Raw genomic sequence first — 19,149 nt, forward strand, 5'->3', positions numbered from 1 at the left:
ACCACCATCATCATCATGTCACCTTAAAAACTCCTCCGGTGGTGACGTCACTGTGCTGTCCTGGCTCGAGCTGCAGCAACACGGCGCGAGCAGAGAGAGAGAGAGAGAACAGCAGCAGCAGCGCGCGGACACGGCACAGGTGAACGCACGAGCCTCAACGTCCGCAGGAGGAGAAAACGGCGAAGAAGAAGAAGAAGAAGAGGAAGAAGAAGAAGAAGAGGAGGAGGAGAACCGCTGCCGCGAGGAGGATTTCAGAGAAAACACCGCGGTTTGTTTCTGTTCTTATCCGCGCGGGTCGGTTCCTCCCGGTGCCTCCCTCCTTCCTCCCGCATCCTCCGCTTCCTTCTCTCTCCCGCCGGTATCGATCCATCGGCGGCTGATCAGCGATCAGATTTCCTCCGGCTCGACGCTTGTTGACTACAGCTGATACAGGAAGGAAGGAGGGAAGAAAGGGAGGAAAGGAAGGAAGGAAAGCAGGCAAGTGGATTTCTTACGGGGGCAGGAAGACCACCTCACCGCACCGGGAGATGGAGGGCAAAGAGAAGGCGCCGGCAGGTAGGGGACGGGGGGATGGATGGATGGATGGAGGGAGGGAGGGAAGTTTCCTGACATGGAGGGATGTACGGGAGGAAGTTGCTGCTTTTCTCCTGCGGGGGGTGGATGGAGGGGTGGAGACGCTGACGGGATGGAGGGATGATGGATGGATGGAGGGAGGGAGTGATGCATGTTGGGTAGAAGTGTACTGCGGTATCCTGCCTGCCGCTGCCGCTCACATCCTGAATGCAGCTGCACTGGAGCTTTTAGGTGTGGTTATTATGGGATGGGGTGCAGTGTGTGTGTGTGTGTGTGTGTGTGGCTCTGCTGTGTGTTTGTTTTTAACCGTACGGCTGAAACACTGAGCAGCCTGATGCAGCAAAACACAGAAAGGGAGACAGACAGGAGGTTAGTGAGACAGATAACAGGCCCGACGGAGAGACGGGGTGTTGCGGCAGACAGGTAAGAGCGTAAATACACAAAACAAGGCGGAGAGACCGACAAAAGACTTGGACGTGGGGGGCAGGCGGGGACAGATAACGGGACAGCGAGACAGGCAGGAGAGCTGAGAGAGAGAGACGGCTGGAGGTGCAGAGAGACAGGTATGAGGAGTAAGATGTGAGAGGAGCAGAGTAGAGAGACGGACGGCAGGAGGGCAGCGGCGGGACAGGTGGGAGGCTCGGAGACAGAGGGGCCGGAGAGACGGGGCTGCAGGCAGACAGGTAAGAGGGGAGAAAGACAGGGCAGAAGGTTTACAGATGGTCTAAGGTCAAAGAGACAGGACAGGACAGTCGGAAGACGGACAAGAGGGCTGAGAGACCGCCGAGAAACAGTAAACATTAGAGAGACAGGTGGAAGGCTGGGAGACCGAAGGGGCAGAGAGACAGACAGCAAGGGGGTAAGACAGCGAGGGTTAGGGACAGATAACAGAGGGAGACAGAGAAGACACCTGAGACAGACAAGTAGAGAGACAGACGGGGTGGCTGATAGGACACACGAGGGCAAACAGACAGGTTCGAGTGATCTTAAAAGTGCTAAGAGACGGACAGGACAGTCAAAAGACAGACGGGAGGGCAGACGGAAAGACAGTAGAGCTGCCAGACAGGTGAGAGAGAGACAGACAGGAGGAGGACACTTGAAAGATGGACAGGAAGGCAGCAGCGAGACAGACAAGAGGCCTGAGACAGACGGGACAGCAGAAAGACAGACAAAGTGATCAAAGTGTGTGTGTTCAGGTGCGTCCTGAAGAGAAGTCCATACAAGTGATGCATTCTGGGAAGTGAAGTTCTTCCCCACAGAGACTCTGGGTCTGTTAATCACCATCTGTACCTGGACCAGAGGTGTCAGGCTGACACACATGCGGTCTCTGGGCCCGCGTCACATCCTGCACTCACACAGTCTGGGGTCTCAGTCCAGATGTTGGAGCTGATGTTAGAGGTGAGAGAGGCTGCTGGTTCGATTCCTGGTGCAGACTTGTGTCCGCGAGCAAAGCGTCGACCCACGTCAACCTGCCCGGGTTTCAGACCTGTTTAATTTCATCTGGATCCGGTTGGTCCCTGGTCCCCCAAACAACAACAGTCAACGCAAACATTCCAGGTCCCACAGTTTGAACCCGGACCTGCACAAAGGCAGAATATTTCTGAACGTGGTTGAAACCAGCGCGTACGTTCTCACTGACGTGTTGTGGGACCCGAACGTGTCCGTGGTGTTTTGTACTTGTCAGTTGAAGACGCTCAGAACGAGCCGTCGTCACGTTTCCTCCGGGTTCTTATCTCTCCTCCTCTCACCGGATCTTTATCCTGTAGGAAATGCTTTTCATCACTTTGTCACGTTTAACTGTGACGACACCGTGGGTGCAAATTAGCTGTCGCGCTAACCGCGGCACGCGGCTAACGTCGTTGCTGGGGATTAACGTTCGCCGTCCCGCATGAGGACACAAATAAAGCAAGAAGAGTCAAAACTAGCGCTGTAGTGTCCCGGTCGATCGGATGGTCCGTTCGCTCTCGCCCGACCACATTCTCAAACGCTCTCCTGTCATTCGTCGACCTCACCCTGCTAACTTAGCCCGTTAGCACGGTTAGATAGCCTAGATAAATAGGCGCCACTGTGTTGGTGTCACACGTTGACGAGGGGTGTGTTGTTTTTAAGAACATCAACCAAAGGTTCAGTCTCGTTGCCGGTTTGTTCCGACACATTCGGAGTCATCGGCGCTTCCGACGTCAACGGGTGCCGCTTCTCGCTCGCTTTGGGCGAGGCTCATTATTACGGTTCCTTATTTCTCCTTAAGGTAGCACAGTGTTCGTTTTACTTACAACATTGTCTCTCGGCCCTGGAACGCAAACCATTTTCTGATGCTCTCCAGAAATATATATATATTAAGTAATTAAAGTAACATCTTAAACGTGCGGCGACCGTTCGACGGTGGGGCGGCGGCCTTAGAAAACGCAAACAAAACGACCAGCAACAGAAAGAAAACGGCAGTAACTCAAAGTACCATCTATGTGAGATTCCACAGCTGTTGTTTTAGTGAATCTAGCTTTGACTCAATCTGACCTCTGACCCCTCTGAAGGACGGCGTACAGACCGTGTACACGTCTAACCAGGGGCGGTGGACGGCTCGTTTTCTGCCCCTCCCTCTGTTTTTGTCATTTGTATAAAAAAAAGCCAACCAGCTAACAGATGTCTGCAGATGTCAGGCCGACGTCCTGTCACCACAAACAGTGCAGAGGAATCAGGGAGCAGACTTTCGGCTTCTGTCCCGCCCGTGCTCACGGCCCACGCCTTGCGGCGTGTGACGGCGTCCATTTAAAATATGCATAAAGACGACGTCCTCGAAAGTGCTGCCGGTCTTTATTGTTCCTGCACGCGGCGACCTAAAACAGATGTGTCATGTTTCAGTTTTGCCTTTGCCAAGGAAAATAAATCTTTGCTCCACGGTTTCATAACCCACAAACGTGTTTACAATTTAGCCGATAATGTGACTTCACACAGTCTGACATTCAGGGACGCGACAGTGTTGCTCACTTGGTGAGCGTAGAAGAAACCGGAGTTCCCGGGATAAATTCCGAGAGGAGCTTCATGCATTTCACTTAAACAGATCTGAGACCTGAACTTAGCAAACCACCAAACATATTTTCACCTGTTCAGGGAAAAGACTGAACTGCTTTAATCAGAAACATGTAATCGGTGTTAAGCCTCATTTCCACCGGTCATCCAGGCGTTTCCGTATCCAGATAATGGCGGCTGTGGCTCGGGAGGTAGAGCGGAGCGGGTCGTCCACTAACCGCAAGGGTCGGTGGTTCGATCCCCGGCGCCTCTAGTCCACGTGTCAAAGTGCCCTTGGGCAAGATGCTGAACCCCAGATTGCCCCCGATGTATCATCGGTGTGTGAGCGTGTGTGTGTGTGTGTATTAGAGAATGCGCTGTATGCAGAGAAAAGTGCTGTATCAGTGAGTGTGTGTGTGTGTGTGAATGGGTGAATGCAGCAGTAGCGTAAAGCGCTTCGGGTGGTCCAGAGTAAAGCACTGTATAAGTGCAGTCATTTACCTTTTACCATCCCGTAACATCCAGACGAGATCTAAGACACTTTCATTTACACCCAGTCACACATCTGTATCTCTGTCACAAATCTCATCACTATCAGTTTCACTGGCCACATGTGGATCTAGACCGGGCTCAGTGGTGGAGACAGACCTCGGACGTACGAAGAAAGTCACGGGGTGAGTGACACGGGTCCGTTTTCGGAGGCGACTTGAAGGGTCGGACAGCAACCGGCCTTTGATGCATTCACACCGAACCTTTCGGAGCCGAGGCAGGTATCTGACCCACACAGGACACGTGACGGGTGACTCGGTGTAAACGGGGCGCGGTCGATAAGCAGGCAGTTTGCGGTAATTGGCTTTAGTCCTGACGTTTCTGGAGCCCGTCCTGTCTGCAGCGCCTCTCGGCTGCGAGAGGAAGCCGAGCGAAAACTCTGCTGATGTCAGGGAAAGGTCTGTGAGATGAGCGTTAGAAGCCAGAGTGAGTCAGCTCTCTGCTCTTCACGAGACAGCTCGCAACATAAACGCTGTGTAATACCGCCGAAACTGCGGCCCAGTGCAGTTTCCAACCCACCTGAACTGGGATATCATTTGAGGAAGAGTTCAGCTTGTTTATAAATACACTTATTCTCTTTGTCTCTGAGAGCGGGACTTTCAGATGGATATCGATCTCACGTCTGTGAAAACCGTGTGGTTCTCTCCATCGGTTTCACCAACACAAAACAGGCACGACATAAAGCATTGAAACATCAGCTCTATATGCTTTACATCCGGGAGGCCTTTATTGCATCCGTCTGGTCGAGGCAGACGGCCGCCCCCCCACCACGAGCCGGGTTCTGTTCCAGGTTTCTACCTGCTGAAGGGAGTTTTTCCTCGCCGCTGTCACCAAGTGCTTGCTCATGGGGCAACGTCGGGTCTCCTTAAATAATAACCATAAAGAGTCCTGGTCTAGACCTGCTCTGCATGAAAAGTGTCCTGAGATAACCTCCGTTATGATTTGGTGCTATACATATATCTATATATATCTATATATATATAGATATATATATCTCTATATATATATCTATATAAAGAGATATATATATATAGAGATATATATATATATATACACACACAGTTGAAGTGCATTGAATCGAATGTCTGTGTGGTTAAAGAAGCTGGTCAGCTGCTGGCCGGTGATCTTCCCTGTTAATCGACTTGCCCATAAAATGTCAGGAAAAAGGGGGAAAATACCTGTTGTGACTTCCTGCAGCTCAAGGGGACGTCTAGAAATGTCTTGTTTTGTCTGATCGACAGCCCCAAACCCACGGAGGGTCAGTTTAATGTCATGTGACAAAGAAAAGCAAAGCATTATCATTTAAAAAAAAAAAGACTGATCGTTGCAGCTCTCTTGGTTTTTTATGGGAGTAAAAATGGTTTCATCTTTCCTAAGAGGAAATATTTTGTGTTATAACAGGAAGTATTGCAATAGTCTGATTTTTCTTCTCTTCCTCTTTTTGTTGTGGAGCGTTTATGCACCACCAACCCTGTGAATGTTTGGTTTCTTCAGTCTGGCTCCGTCCAAAGGGAACAGAATCCACCTACCAGCACCTCTAGACTCTCCGATCAACACGTTGTATCTCGTCTGTTTGATCTCTACAAAAAGCCAAAGCGTAAAACCGACGCATTGTGGTTTTTCGTGAGGTTATGGGCCAGACTATTTCTTGGCAGGGAGCAGTAACCTCCTGAAGTCCTGTTGTCACGGTGAGGTTTCCGGGCTTGGTGCAGTGCCAGAGTCAACGCGTCATTTGTGGAGTCGGCTGCTCCGCTCTGCTGCAATAGTGTGTGCGGGCGGCGGCGTAGAAAGTCGTCGCAGTCGAGTTCCGCCTTTCGTAAAACCCTGGCATGCGCGCGCTGTAAATTGTCCGGGTGCTGCGCCGCCCCACGCTCAGAGTCGACACTGAACTTCCCCGGGGCCTCGGCAACACACCCGGCAAGTTTGAAGTCGATCGGATGAGCGGTGGTCTAGGAAATCGAAATGCAGGCTGGCAGACAGACGGGTAGTTCTGTGCATCCAAACCGAAATCCTCTGCTGGAAGATTCGAGGATCCAAAGAGAAATGCTGGGGACAGTGTCCACAGTCTGACCAGATTATTGATGACCGATCACAGTGATTGATCACACAACAACAAACACTAACACTCAGGGTCACACAAGGGCGCAGGAGGGGACTGCGGTTCTTTGTCGCAGTTGTTAACTTTATCAGACCGGTTGGGTAAAGAAAAGTCAAATCAGTGGATTTATCTTCAGGTTTCTGAAGCTCTCGAATAGAAACGTCAGTATCGGCCTCAGAAACCCTGCATCGCTCAGGCTCCGCTTCCCACGTTCCAGAGTCTGCACAGACGTCCATGTGCAGGTCAGAAAGTATGACTGTACACGAACGTCCCGTAGAGAAGACACAGAACTGAACATCAACGAATGCCTTTCCCGCCACCTCTTTTTACCAACTTCTTCTGTTTGCTCAGAGAAAGTCTAAATCATAAAACCCAAAGGGAAGCAGACTGAGCGACCAAACGCCGACGTACGTGAAGCGTGAAGACGGGAAACCGTCGGGTCTGTGAGGAGCCGCCAGGAGGCTGGAACCTTCCTCACATCAACACACGGAACCAACAGAAACGTCAGGTTCCATCACGTTCTCCACGTGGTTCCCCATCGTCCGAGCTTCGGACTCAAAGCTTTACTTTCTTAAACTCTTCTTTTCTGTCCAGATTGACTCAGCTGATTTTGTTTGGGAAAAATGTGATTCTGTTTTCTATTTTTAAAAACCAGCAGCCGGGTGAGCGTGGTGTTCATCCCGTCAGGTGCAGGATTCGTTCCCTCAGCTGATGTGTGAGTGGAGGACCAAGCTGTCAATCATCTGACCTACAGCCTGATGGAGGACTCTGGATTTAGTCTGTCTGATGGATCAGCTGGTCTGTGATTGACCTAACGTAACCACAGGGTAGAGTAGTGTGTGTGTGTGTGTGTGTGTGTGTGTGTGTGTGTGTCTGAAGATGAAGTCAGCTTCAATTTCAGTGCTGTTTGTTTACAGCAGACAGATCAGTGTGTTGTATTGATTCTGGGATCAGATCCACACGATTCAGGACTGTAGTGACCCGCTGACCAGAACACAGTAACCTGAGAGACTGAACGGATAACACACACACACACACACACACACACACACACACACACACACACACACACACACACACGCACACACAGCATTCCAGGGAAGGTGTGTATTTCTTGTCGATCTTTGTTTGTGTTTCTACTTATAAGTAGAGAAACACCCAAACACTGTCTGACTGTGTGTGTGTGTGTGTGACTGACTGATTCTGGATTTGATCCAGGTATCAACGTAAATCCACAGAAATCACTTAACAACACTACAACATTCGAACAGTGAACTCTTAGATGTGGTTATTAGAAGCACATACAGTATATTAAAGGACGAGTTCACCCTTTTCAACTTTGTCGTAATGCTCATATGCCCGTGTGCCCATGTACAGAGTTCCTGGTGTCTAAATCCTCCCTCTGGTCCATAGAAGCTGTGAAGTGATTCCTTCCTAACGTAGCGTGGGAAGGGATTCAGTCTTTGAGCTGTGATGACCTACGAGCTCAGCAGAGTGTCTGCAGTGGTCTGCCTCGTGGTCCGGCTGAGAACGCTCCTAAAACTCACTGTCGGTTTGATCAGCTGCCGCCACTGATCAGTCGCTAAACCAAGCTAATCCGTAGAAACGGAGGAGGAACGTAGCGAACCGTCTGCGAACAGAATAAACTCATAAAATCGGGGTCTCTTCAGTGAAACGGAAACGAGAAGTTTCTCTGAAGCGCTACGTTGATTCGACATGTGAACCGATCAGCTCTTAGGTCAGGGCAGAGCCAGGCGTTTCCCATCGTGCCTCGAGGACTGGCAGTCTGCGGCCGCCTTGATCTGGTGGGGTTCTGGCGGCCGCACCGTGCGGGGCGCGGCTGGGCTTGGCCCCGGATGAGGGATGATGTAGCAGCCCGGAGGGAGAGTCCGAGCTCCGGTCTGGTCGTCTGCCGGTGGTGGTCCACAGCTGTATGGGACTCGTGCTCAACCTTTTACAACACAGATGTTTCCACCAGGATTCAGGGTTTCTGACTCTGTGAAGCCGTGGTGATCAGCCATGCCGTGTGTGTGTGTGTGTGTGTGTGTGTGTTCATAAATGACGACTGGTTTAAGGCCTCATGTCACACACACACCCCTCCTCCTCCTTTGTGGGACATAAACAGCAGGAGATGCTGAGCTCAGCACAAACAGGCTGCTGTGTGTGTGTGTGTGTGTGTGCCCCTCCCTGTTTTATGGCCTTTTGTTCTCTCTACTGGTTTCGCTCTCTCCGTCTCCATCATTCCCAGCAGCTCTCAGCTCTCCTCACCTTTCATACAGTATTTAATGGAAGCTGATGGCGTCAGAACTTAATTTAATAGGAACTTTATTGTAATTTTTTTCCCCTTCTGTTCGGAAAAGGACCTCAGCAAGCGGCCGATGACACATTACATCACGCACACGTCCATTTAAAGGAGCGGGGGCGGTTTTCTGATCGATCTGTCGCCTTGCCGACGCGGTCGGACGCGGTCGCCTGGCCGACGCCGCTGCCCTCTGAGCGCTATGAAGCGTTGTGAGTTTAGTTAGTGTGCAGCCTTTGCGTGTTCTTAGTATTTAGCATCTTCATGCTCAGAATCTGTTTTCTTGTGCAATTAGTTTAATCTGAAGCACTTGGTGCTGCGGTGGACGAGTGTATGATACAGTGTGTATGATATTATTATCTTATAATATCATGACAGCTCTTCTCTGGGTGACGTCGGGTTTGAACCTTCGTCAACTGAACGTGTTCGTATAAAAACAAGAAAAACGCTCGACTACATCTGATGCTCGGTTTGAAACGAAGCCGGTCACAAACGCAGGCCCGGGTTTAATTTTAGGAAGACGATCAGCATTTAAATCGCAGTCACGCTAAATATTGTTCAGCACCGCGACTAGTTTTTGGTAGAACGGTTTTAGAGAGGCGCAGATTCGGCTTTATGCTCGGTCGGAAGCTTCGCTTTGTGCCGCCGTTGAACCTCGCGTGTGTCGGTTTGCTACAGCATCAGCACGGAGCCTGATACCACTCCACGCAATCCATGCCAAAGTGTTAGCATGTGGCTAACGGCTGCAGTGATGGATGATGATGTCGTCTGAATTCGCGTTGGACGGACGCCGAGGTCAATGAAAACGTGGTGTGGTCCATCGCCATGGAGACAGAGTGAAGGGGCGAGAGACAGTGAATGAGTGTGTGTGTTAGAGAGAGAGAGAGGGGAGGGGAGCGAGTGAGCATTAACTTAAAGTGTACCGTCATGTAGAGAGAGAGTCAGCAGACCTTTCAGTTATTTATGAGGCTCTGCTGCAAATGGTCTCCGCAGCGCGCACACACACACACACACACACACACACACACACACACACACACACACACACACACACACACACATATCTTACATTAGCTGTGAGGACTAATGCAGTCCCCAGCCCCCTCACCCTAACCCTAGCCTGAACCTGATTCTAATCTGAACCCTAAAACCAGGTCTTAACCCTCAAAAAGCCCTTTGAAGGTCTGAGCACCGGACAAAATGTCCTCACAAAGCAAAATTCTTCCACACACACACACTGGCTCCCTGCTGTGGATCTGGGTTGACGAACAGTCTAATGTTATGCGGCTTTGTGGCTGCGGCAGATGAACACGAAGACTCAAACCAACAATGCGTCAGTCCGTCTCTCGACGCCTCTCTGACCCCCGTCCTCAGTCCGTCTCTCTCGGCGCTAAACCCACTGGGTCCTGCTGAAGAGGTGAATCTTTGAAATCACTCCCATGTAGTTTTATTTTGGAAAAAGGCCCAGTCACTTCCTGAAACAGCTGAACACTGTAGCTTTTAACAAACAGGAAGAAACGTTCGTCGGATACGGTTTTCAGTGGGAAATCAGGGTTTATTAGGGCACGGGTGTGGTTCTCACTCTGGGGGGGGGCACAGAGCCAATGCGGGGGGGGCGTGGATGACGAGGGGAAAATGGTGGCGTGACACTAAGTTGAATGACTGTGAGAATAAACAGACGAGAGCTGGCTGATGCTGAGGGGGGGGGGACTTTTTCGGCTTGTGAAGCGAGGCACGTCAGAAAAAGTTTGAGAACTGGCATACAGGAAGTGGCACGCGCTGCGGATCGTGAACTACGCAGAGCCAGCGTTTGTATCTGTGTGTGTTCACGTCATTGCCGTGACAGGACGTCGCATCGTGTGTGACGTGTAGTTTGAAAGAGGACGGGGAATTCGAAGAGCGGACAGAAAATCTGAGTTCATCTGAGGGTGGGAACGGCTACGGTCCGCAGAGATCCAGACCACCGTCTGGTTCTTGTAGTTTGTTTACTTGAAGTCAGTTTCGGTAATTTGATTTGCTGCCCACTGGTGCATTTCCACCTGTGACCGTGATATTTGTTTTCCGTTGTGTGTGTGTGTGTGTGTGTGTGTGTGTGTGTGTGTGTGTGAGCGGTGACGTAGTTATGAGAAAACTGTCCCGTTCGATTTGATCTCTCCCAGCAGCGATTGGAAATCCAGAGTTCTGTGTTTGTCATTGAACGCAGCACAAATTGAAATCAGTGCTTCATATCTTTTTCCTGAGTGTGTGTGTGTGTGTGTGTGTGTGGGGAATAGTGTATGTACAGAGACACTGTGTTGTTGCTCGGGGTGTGAGTAATTCACTGTCCCACCCACACTGCTGCAGTGCTTCTCCACCCCATGGATGAACACAACCCGCTCCCCGACTGCACACACACACACACACACGCACACACACGCTTGTGTACTGGTTGCAGTAATCCTAAAAAATCCCGTGCAGCAGGTACATGAGGAGTCATTAGTGAGACGTACATGAACAAAGTCAAGAGCGGTGACACAGGATGGAGCAGTTACCGTGGTGACTGTAAGTGTGTGTGTGTGTGTGTGTTGGGGGGTGTTATCATGATAATTATCACAACATTATCAGATTGTTACAATGTTCTGTAAAATATTCAAAATCAGATTCGATGTTTTCATCAATATGAAATCAAAGTATTGACCAAAAAAAATCTTAATTCAAAGTCAAATTAGAATAAATTTGATTTTCAATCAAAGTTTTAACGTAGAAATGGACACGGAGCAAATACGTGATACAGCTTTTTTTTAAATTTTGTCAGACGTAAATAAAATCAAGATAACCACGGAAACAAATCCCTGTGGTCCAGGTTGCTACGGCAACGTGCAAACGCTGCGGCCGTTGTTAAGGCGACGGAAGAATCCGACAGTCGTAACCTTCCATTTTGAGCCAGATGAAATGAAAATACACCACATTCAACCTGCTGAGCACTGATGGATCATCAATCACCTGAGAATCAATACTCCTGTTCATAGGCCGACGTCTGAGCCAACGTGACCTGGGCCAAACCTGGACGTGGGCTCGTAGGCGGTTTTCTAACTGACTCTGCCCGGCCGGTCCGGTTCTCCTGATGTCGGGCGGTGATGTGACGCATGTGCCCAGATTCTCTATAGATCCACGGGTCCACACCTACAGGAGCACAGCCGGTCTACAGCTGGTCTACAGCTGGTCTACAGCCGGTCTACAGCTGGTCTACAGCCGGTCTACAGCTGGTCTACAGCCGGTCTACAGCTGGTCTACAGCCGGTCTACAGCTGGTCTACAGCTGGTCTACAGCTGGATCCACATCAAGACTTTTCAGGGCGAACCCCGACGTGTATAAGATGTCAGACAACAGTGGAACGTGTCCACGCCGAGCTCTTTAAATGTCTTCTCTCGTCCCCAACCCAGAGACAGGAAACCCTCACCGCGGAGAAACTCGAACCGGAACCTGTTTGGCATTTTCGTTGAAACGGTGACTTCAATGACTAGTCAGTCACAACACTTGGCGCTGATTAGCTTTCAGGCGATCGGCGTGCGATCACTCAGCTAACTGCTTCGGCCTGTGTTAACGGGCATCGTTAAAGACATGCCGACGTAATTAACATGAAAAACAATCATCTCAGTCCGTTGGTGCAACTGTCACAAATTAGCTTTCACGATGAAGAGTGTGTTCGCTCCAAAGATAACGAAACGTCTGACTCCGTGCTCCCGTTAGAACAACGTGAATCGTTCAGTCCGAGGGAGTCGGGGTCGCTCGCCGGTGAAGCGGCCGGTTTGGTGACGCGTCCTTCCCCTCGGCCGCACCCTGGCGCCTCGGCTCCTGCCGCCGTCTGCCCCCTGCTGGCCAGGCCGAGCACAGACTCTGCAGTGACACAGCGGCAGCGTCGGGCTTCAGCCGAAACACAAACACAACACGGCTCCTGCGGTTCGCAGTCTCCGAACGCACCGTGTCCAGCCGCGGGGCCCCTGAGTGCTGAGCTTCCAGCTACGATTCTCCCAAAATAAGACCCTACAAAGGTCAGGCTGAGGATGAGGATGAGGAGGGCGATGTATCATGCGTATCTGGGAAAATGCTCGGCCCACATGAGCTCACAAGACATCACAAATGAACAGAAACCAGATGAGACCATTTTACCATTTTTATAGAATGAGGAAACATTATTTAGGTTTTTATCACATGTTTCCGTATTTGTTACAATGTGGAGGAAGCTGAAGGATAAAAATCATCTGAACGTAGAAGAAAAACAATCTGCAGAGGATCAACAACAGTAAAATATATGTGATAAATGCAGTGATCTCAACTGTAGTAAAGATTGCACAGAAGAATAAAACAGGACGTAGTGTAAATAATGTCTTAGATACTGCAGAGAGACATCTGAATGAACAGAAGCTAAAATGTCCATTAGTGCGATTACTGCTGCTCAGGTATTGATCTGGATGTTACATCTTTGAAATCTTCATCATCACTTTTCCTGCCATTAGCTGCTCCCGTTCAGAGCATCTTTAGTTTATGGCGTCTTGACTTTAGTCTTGCTGAATTCTGACTTCTTGAGATGGGGAACTTGAGCAGAGAGCCGGTCTTGAGGACGTTTCTCTGTGGTGCAGCGGCTTTTTTTTTTTTTTGTGATCACGACTTTTCCCTTCGAGGAAAGCGCCTTACGAGTCAAGCTGCAGGAGTCGAGCTCCCAGCAGCACCTCATCATCATCCCCAACTTCCTCTGCGATCCTTCCTTCTTTTTGACAGCGCTGGTGTCATCAACCTTCCGTGCGTGTTATCAGATGCCGTCGCAGTCGGCATGTAGTGTTTATGAGCCGCTTCATCGGAGAGCGGGAGGAGACCGAGCCCCGAGGACCAGACTGTCTGCAGCCCACTGTAAAGTTAAGTTACGGCGTGTGGAGTGTTTTCTGTCTGTCACAGTTTATTGGTCTCTGATATTAAGAGTTGTGTTCACATTCCGCTCGCTGCTATTTGCACGCTCAGAATAACCCTCTCCTCTTACTGCAGGATCACATTCACACTGAAGCCAGACCTGAAACCGGGCTGTCAAAGACTCCCAGTCCTCCCAGTCTTTACGGCAGAGACAGAGAGACCGTGTTGTCTCGTGGCTGGTTAGCTCCACGTCTCCGTCCACGCTACACTGAGCAGTGTGTGTGTCTGTGTGTACAACGAGGTGTGTTTGAGGGTCTGGGCTGTGGTTCACAGTAACGTTACATCCCTGGGTTGACAGGTCAACAGGTTGACTGCAGTGTGTCCAACCACCAGACGACTTTTATTATGGCCACAGGACACGGAAGCAGACGCAACACTCGTCAACATGGTGACGTTCAGACCCACGAGTCTCTGCTACATTATTACATTATTACTCAGTCATTACTACATTATTACTACATTACTACATGAGTATTCAGTAGCTATTATTACATTATTACAGTGGTACTCAGTCATTACTGCATTATTACAGTAGTACTCAGTCATTACTACATTATTAAAAGAGTAGTCAGTAGTCATTACTGGATTATTACAGTAGTACTCAGTCATTACTACATTATTACATTAGTACTCAGTCATTACTACATTATTACTACATTATTAAAAGAGTAGTCAGTAGTCATTACTGGATTATTACAGTAGTACTCAGTCATTACTACATTATTACACGAGTACTCAGTAGTCTTTACTGCATTATTACATTAGTACTCAGTAGTCATTATTACATTAGTACTCAGTCATTACTACATTATTACATTAGTACTCAATCATTACTACATTATTACTGCATTATTACAGGAGTACTCAGTAGTCATTACTGCATTATTACATTAGTACTCAGTCATTACTACATTATTACATTAGTACTCAGTAGTCATTACTACATTATTACATTAGTACTCAGTCATTACTACATTATTACATTAGTACTCAGTCAGTACTACATTATTACTGCATTATTACAGGAGTACTCAGTAGTCATTACTACATTATTAAATGAGTACTCAGTAGTCATTACTGCATTACTACATTAGTACTCAGTCATTACTACATTATTACATTAGTACTCAGTAGTCATTACTACATTATTACATTAGTACTCAGTCATTACTGCATTATTACATTAGTACTCAGTCATTACTACATTATTACATTAGTACTCAGTAGTCATTACTACATTATTACATTAGTACTCAGTCATTACTACATTATTACTGCATTATTACAGGAGTACTCAGTAGTCATTACTACATTATTAAATGAGTACTCAGTAGTCATTACTGCATTATTACATTAGTACTCAGTCATTACTACATTATTACATTAGTACTCAGTAGTCATTACTACATTATTACATTAGTACTCAGTCATTACTGCATTATTACATTAGTACTCAGTCATTACTACATTATTACATTAGTACTCAGTCATTACTACATTATTACTGCATTATTACAGGAGTACTCAGTCATTACTACATTATTACATTAGTACTCAGTAGTCATTACTACATTATTACATTAGTACTCAGTCATTACTACATTATTACTGCATTATTACAGGAGTACTCAGTAGTCATTACTACATTATTAAATGAGTACTCAGTAGTCATTACTGCATTATTACATTAGTACTCAGTCATTACTACATTATTACATTAGTACTCAGTAGTCATTACTACATTATTACATTAGTACTCAGTCATTACTACATTATTACTGCATTATTACAGGAGTACTCAGTAGTCATTACTACATTATTACATTAGTACTCAGTCATTACTACATTATTACTGCATTATTACAGAGTACTCAGTAGTCATTACTACATTATTAAATGAGTACTCAGTAGTCATTACTGCATTATTACATTAGTACTCAGTCATTACTACATTATTACATTAGTACTCAGTAGTCATTACTACATTATTACATTAGTACTCAGTCATTACTACATTATTACATTAGTACTCAGTCAGTACTACATTATTACTGCATTATTACAGGAGTACTCTGTAGTCATTACTACATTATTAAATGAGTACTCAGTAGTCATTACAACATTATTACATTAGTACTCAGTCGTTACTGCATTATTACATTAGTACTCAGTAGTCATTACTACATTATTACATTAGTACTCAGTCATTACTACATTATTACATTATTACACGAGTACTCAGTAGTCATTACTACATTATTAAACAAGTACTCAGTAGTAGTTACTACATTATTAAATGAGTACTCAGTCGTTACTGCATTATTACAGGAGTACTCAGTAGTCATTACTACATTATTACATTAGTACTCAGTCATTACTACATTATTACACGAGTACTCAGTAGTCATTACTACATTATTAAACAAGTACTCAGTAGTAGTTACTACATTATTAAATGAGTACTCAGTCACTACTGCATTATTACATGAGTACTCAGTCATTACTGCATTATTACATTAGTACTCAGTTATTACTACATTATTACAAGAGTACTCTGTAGTCATTACTACATTATTACATTAGTACTCAGTCATTACTACATTATTACAAGAGTACTCAGTAGTCGTTGCTACATTATTACATGAGTACTCAGTCACTACTGCATTATTACATTAGTACTCAGTCATTACTACATTATTACACGAGTACTCAGTAGTCATTACTACATTATTACATTAGTACTCAGTCATTACTACATTATTACAGTATTACTCAGTAGTCATTACTACATTATTACAGTAGTACTCAGTAGTCATTACTACATTATTACAAAAGTACTCAGTAGTCATTACTACATTATTACATTAGTACTCAGTCATTACTACATTATTACATTAGTACTCAGTCATTACTACATTATTACATTAGTACTCAGTAGTCATTACTACATTATTACAGTAGTACTCAGTCATTACTGCATTATTACAGGAGTACTCAGTACTCATGGGTCAGACCACCACCATCTTTGAACACTTCCCACATTTTGATCTCAGCTAAACACCTTTAAAGTTTCCTTGTTGTAACTTGCACAGTTGTGATGTGTGGTGGTGACAACATCTGTCCACAGACAGACACCTGCTAAATTACTCCACACCTCCTCTATGGTAGTTCCTGATACAGTAGGTGTCTCCTGGTCCACATTTTGCCATGGTGACACACACACACACACACACACAGACTCACAAGGTGAGAACAGTACCAGCCGCGCTGACGCAGGTGGTCATAAAACCAAACGCACAACTCGTGAAACACAGTGACGAAGAGTTTAGAGGAGGCTGTGACTGGCGACAGGCCGTCCCAAGAGGCGTCAGCAGAGATGTGATTGAATCATTAATGGCAGATCCGGGGTCAGTTTGCCATCGTTCATTATTAACATGGTTATTGTGTGATGAACAATCAGGATGGTTCTACATCAGCTCTCCATTCAACCGTTTCACTCTCTATGGCAAAAACAATGAAACTATCGTAACATTGAGAGCTTGTTAGAATCGCTGATCATTTATTTATTGAATTATCCTACGAATATGATAATTATCGTCGTCCTCTCATCCCCAACGTCAGAAAGCACAGAGCCACAAGGCTCTCCTCCACTCCGCTGTTGCATTTTTTTATGGGACGGGGCAGAATTTGAGGGTGTAGGTCCCCTTTTAATGTCACCTTCAGCTGCTCCCAGTCTTTCCACGCTTTCATACGGTGACAGGATCCACAAAACAAACCAGCGAACAGTGAGGCTGAGCAGGCAAACGCACCACGAGCCTGACGCACGCCCCCTCGCACCAGCCAGGAGGACAGCACACGCTAAAGTCTGTGACTTGATTCATGGTCATGACAGGATCGTATTTTACCACACAACATTCCTGTAACAACAGACACGCTCACTATGTCAGAGAAAGAGGTGTATTTTAATACCATCAGCAGCTGAGTAAGAGCTCAGGTCTCATTAGTGTCAGAGAAACGGGACCGCTGCGGGGACAGGGACATTAAGGCTCATCGTCCAAAAAGTCCAAGAGTCTTCTCCGTGCACTGTCCATGCTCGCTGCTGTTTACGCTGCTGTCACCGCGAGCGTAGCTCACAGTGTTGGTGGGACAACAGCTGGGCTGTGTGTCGTCACGTGGGCGTGAGCTGTCAGAGGCATGTGCGGCAGAAACCCGGAGACCGTAATGACTCCTCCGATCCTCCTCTGAGTTCGTTTAAAGGTGACTCTCCGCTCACTGAAGCCACCGACTCGTCGATTAGCCTCCTCGCAGACCGACCGACCGCCTGCCGACTCTCGTGATCTCCGGTCTGAAGCTCCGGTCTGGTCTGAATCCGTCCTCGGAGCTGAGTCAGGTGTCTGTGCACCATGACCCGTTACTGCAGCCTGTTTCGACGTCTGCTGTCCGGCGAGAGTAAAGGAGCGGAGGCAGACGAGGAGGAGGGCAGCGCTCTCAGGGAGAGCAGCCAGCAGGGTGAGTCCGCTCCCTGAGCACAGCGCTGGGCTTTACTTACTTTAGTCAAAGCCGTCTCCTGTTCCCCCGATGGAAGTCTACCTGCAGCAGTGTGTTGTGATCAGTGTATTCGAGTATTAATCATCTTTAAGTACCATTTTCATTTGATGACCAGTGGGAAGGGAGGAAGAAGTCAGCAGGTTGGCTCAGGTACACGATGTCCTGGTGTGCTTGGTAGCGTGTCTTGTTGTCTGACTGCGTATTTTATTTTATTTCATGCTTAAATTGTAAGGATAAACCCCTTGGGATGCACCATCTCCTCTGTTTTCTAGGGGTCCTCAGACAAAACTTCAAATGACACAAAACAATCACTATCATAACGGCTCTCCCACAGCCCCAAACTACACACTGCACCTCTGTTACAAGCATCATCCGCAAAGAACTAACGAGAAATAAAATAAATTAACGCTGCAAAAACGAATAAGACGTCCGAGCTGCTAAAATCCTTCCTCCAAACTAAAACCGAAGGTAAATACAGTAAAGAACAAGAGCGAGTACATTGAAAGTAAGTTCAGATCCGAGCGAGTTACTCTGACGGCGCTTTGAATCTAGAATCGCTTCCCACGGATTCGCTAGAAATCACGACGGTGTTGCTCTAAACGCCTCTACAAGCGTTTTGTTTTCAGCGCTCAGAAAGAATGAAGCGAGGTGTTGACGGAACCAGATTTACCGGCGACGCATTCAAGTAATCTGACCCAGTTGGAGTCAGCGTGCACGTACGCGGTGCTCTGGGCAAATGTAGAGAGGATGAAAAAAATTTAGATGGACAACTAAATAGATGGAGACGGACAGACAAACCTGGGCCGGATGTTTTATCTGAGCTTTGGAGGCTGGTTTTAGCAAACCTGCTACTCTTCTTGTGTTTTCCTTTCTTTAAATTCCCTTTCAAGCATCTCATGTTCAAGTACGCAAAGCGCCGTGTGCAGATAACTTACGAGAACATGCAAATACGCACGAATAGTTAATCCCCAGTTTAAACCACGTGCAGAGTGAGGAGGTCGCCGACGCGCCCTCCGTCCAGTCGGCACTGTCGTACGTCATCTGTGTGGCGGTCGGCTAACACTCCGGCCATAGAACGGTCTAAAATTGAGCCGGAGCAATGAATACACGGTGGACAGAGTATATACCGTAT

The 19,149-nt window shown here is 47.3% G+C and overlaps 1 protein-coding gene across 2 annotated transcripts in view; it reads left to right on the forward strand.

The window, feature by feature from the left end:
• Nucleotides 1-520: 520 nt before the first annotated feature.
• LOC120791978 (fibroblast growth factor 12-like) overlaps nucleotides 521-19,149 on the forward strand; it is a 46,855-nt gene continuing 28,226 nt past the window's right edge. The window contains exon 1 of one of the 2 annotated variants that reach the window (XM_040130927.1): nucleotides 521-555. In XM_040130927.1, coding sequence (XP_039986861.1) covers nucleotides 528-555 — 28 coding nt within the window. In that variant the 5' untranslated portion in view covers nucleotides 521-527. Of the gene's footprint in view, nucleotides 556-17,872; nucleotides 17,979-19,149 lie in introns of those variants that run through there. The other variant, XM_040130926.1, reaches the window with a different exon arrangement.

The sequence above is a fragment of the Xiphias gladius genome, chromosome 7, assembly GCF_016859285.1.
Source record: "Xiphias gladius isolate SHS-SW01 ecotype Sanya breed wild chromosome 7, ASM1685928v1, whole genome shotgun sequence".
Classification (NCBI taxonomy): domain Eukaryota; kingdom Metazoa; phylum Chordata; class Actinopteri; order Istiophoriformes; family Xiphiidae; genus Xiphias; species Xiphias gladius.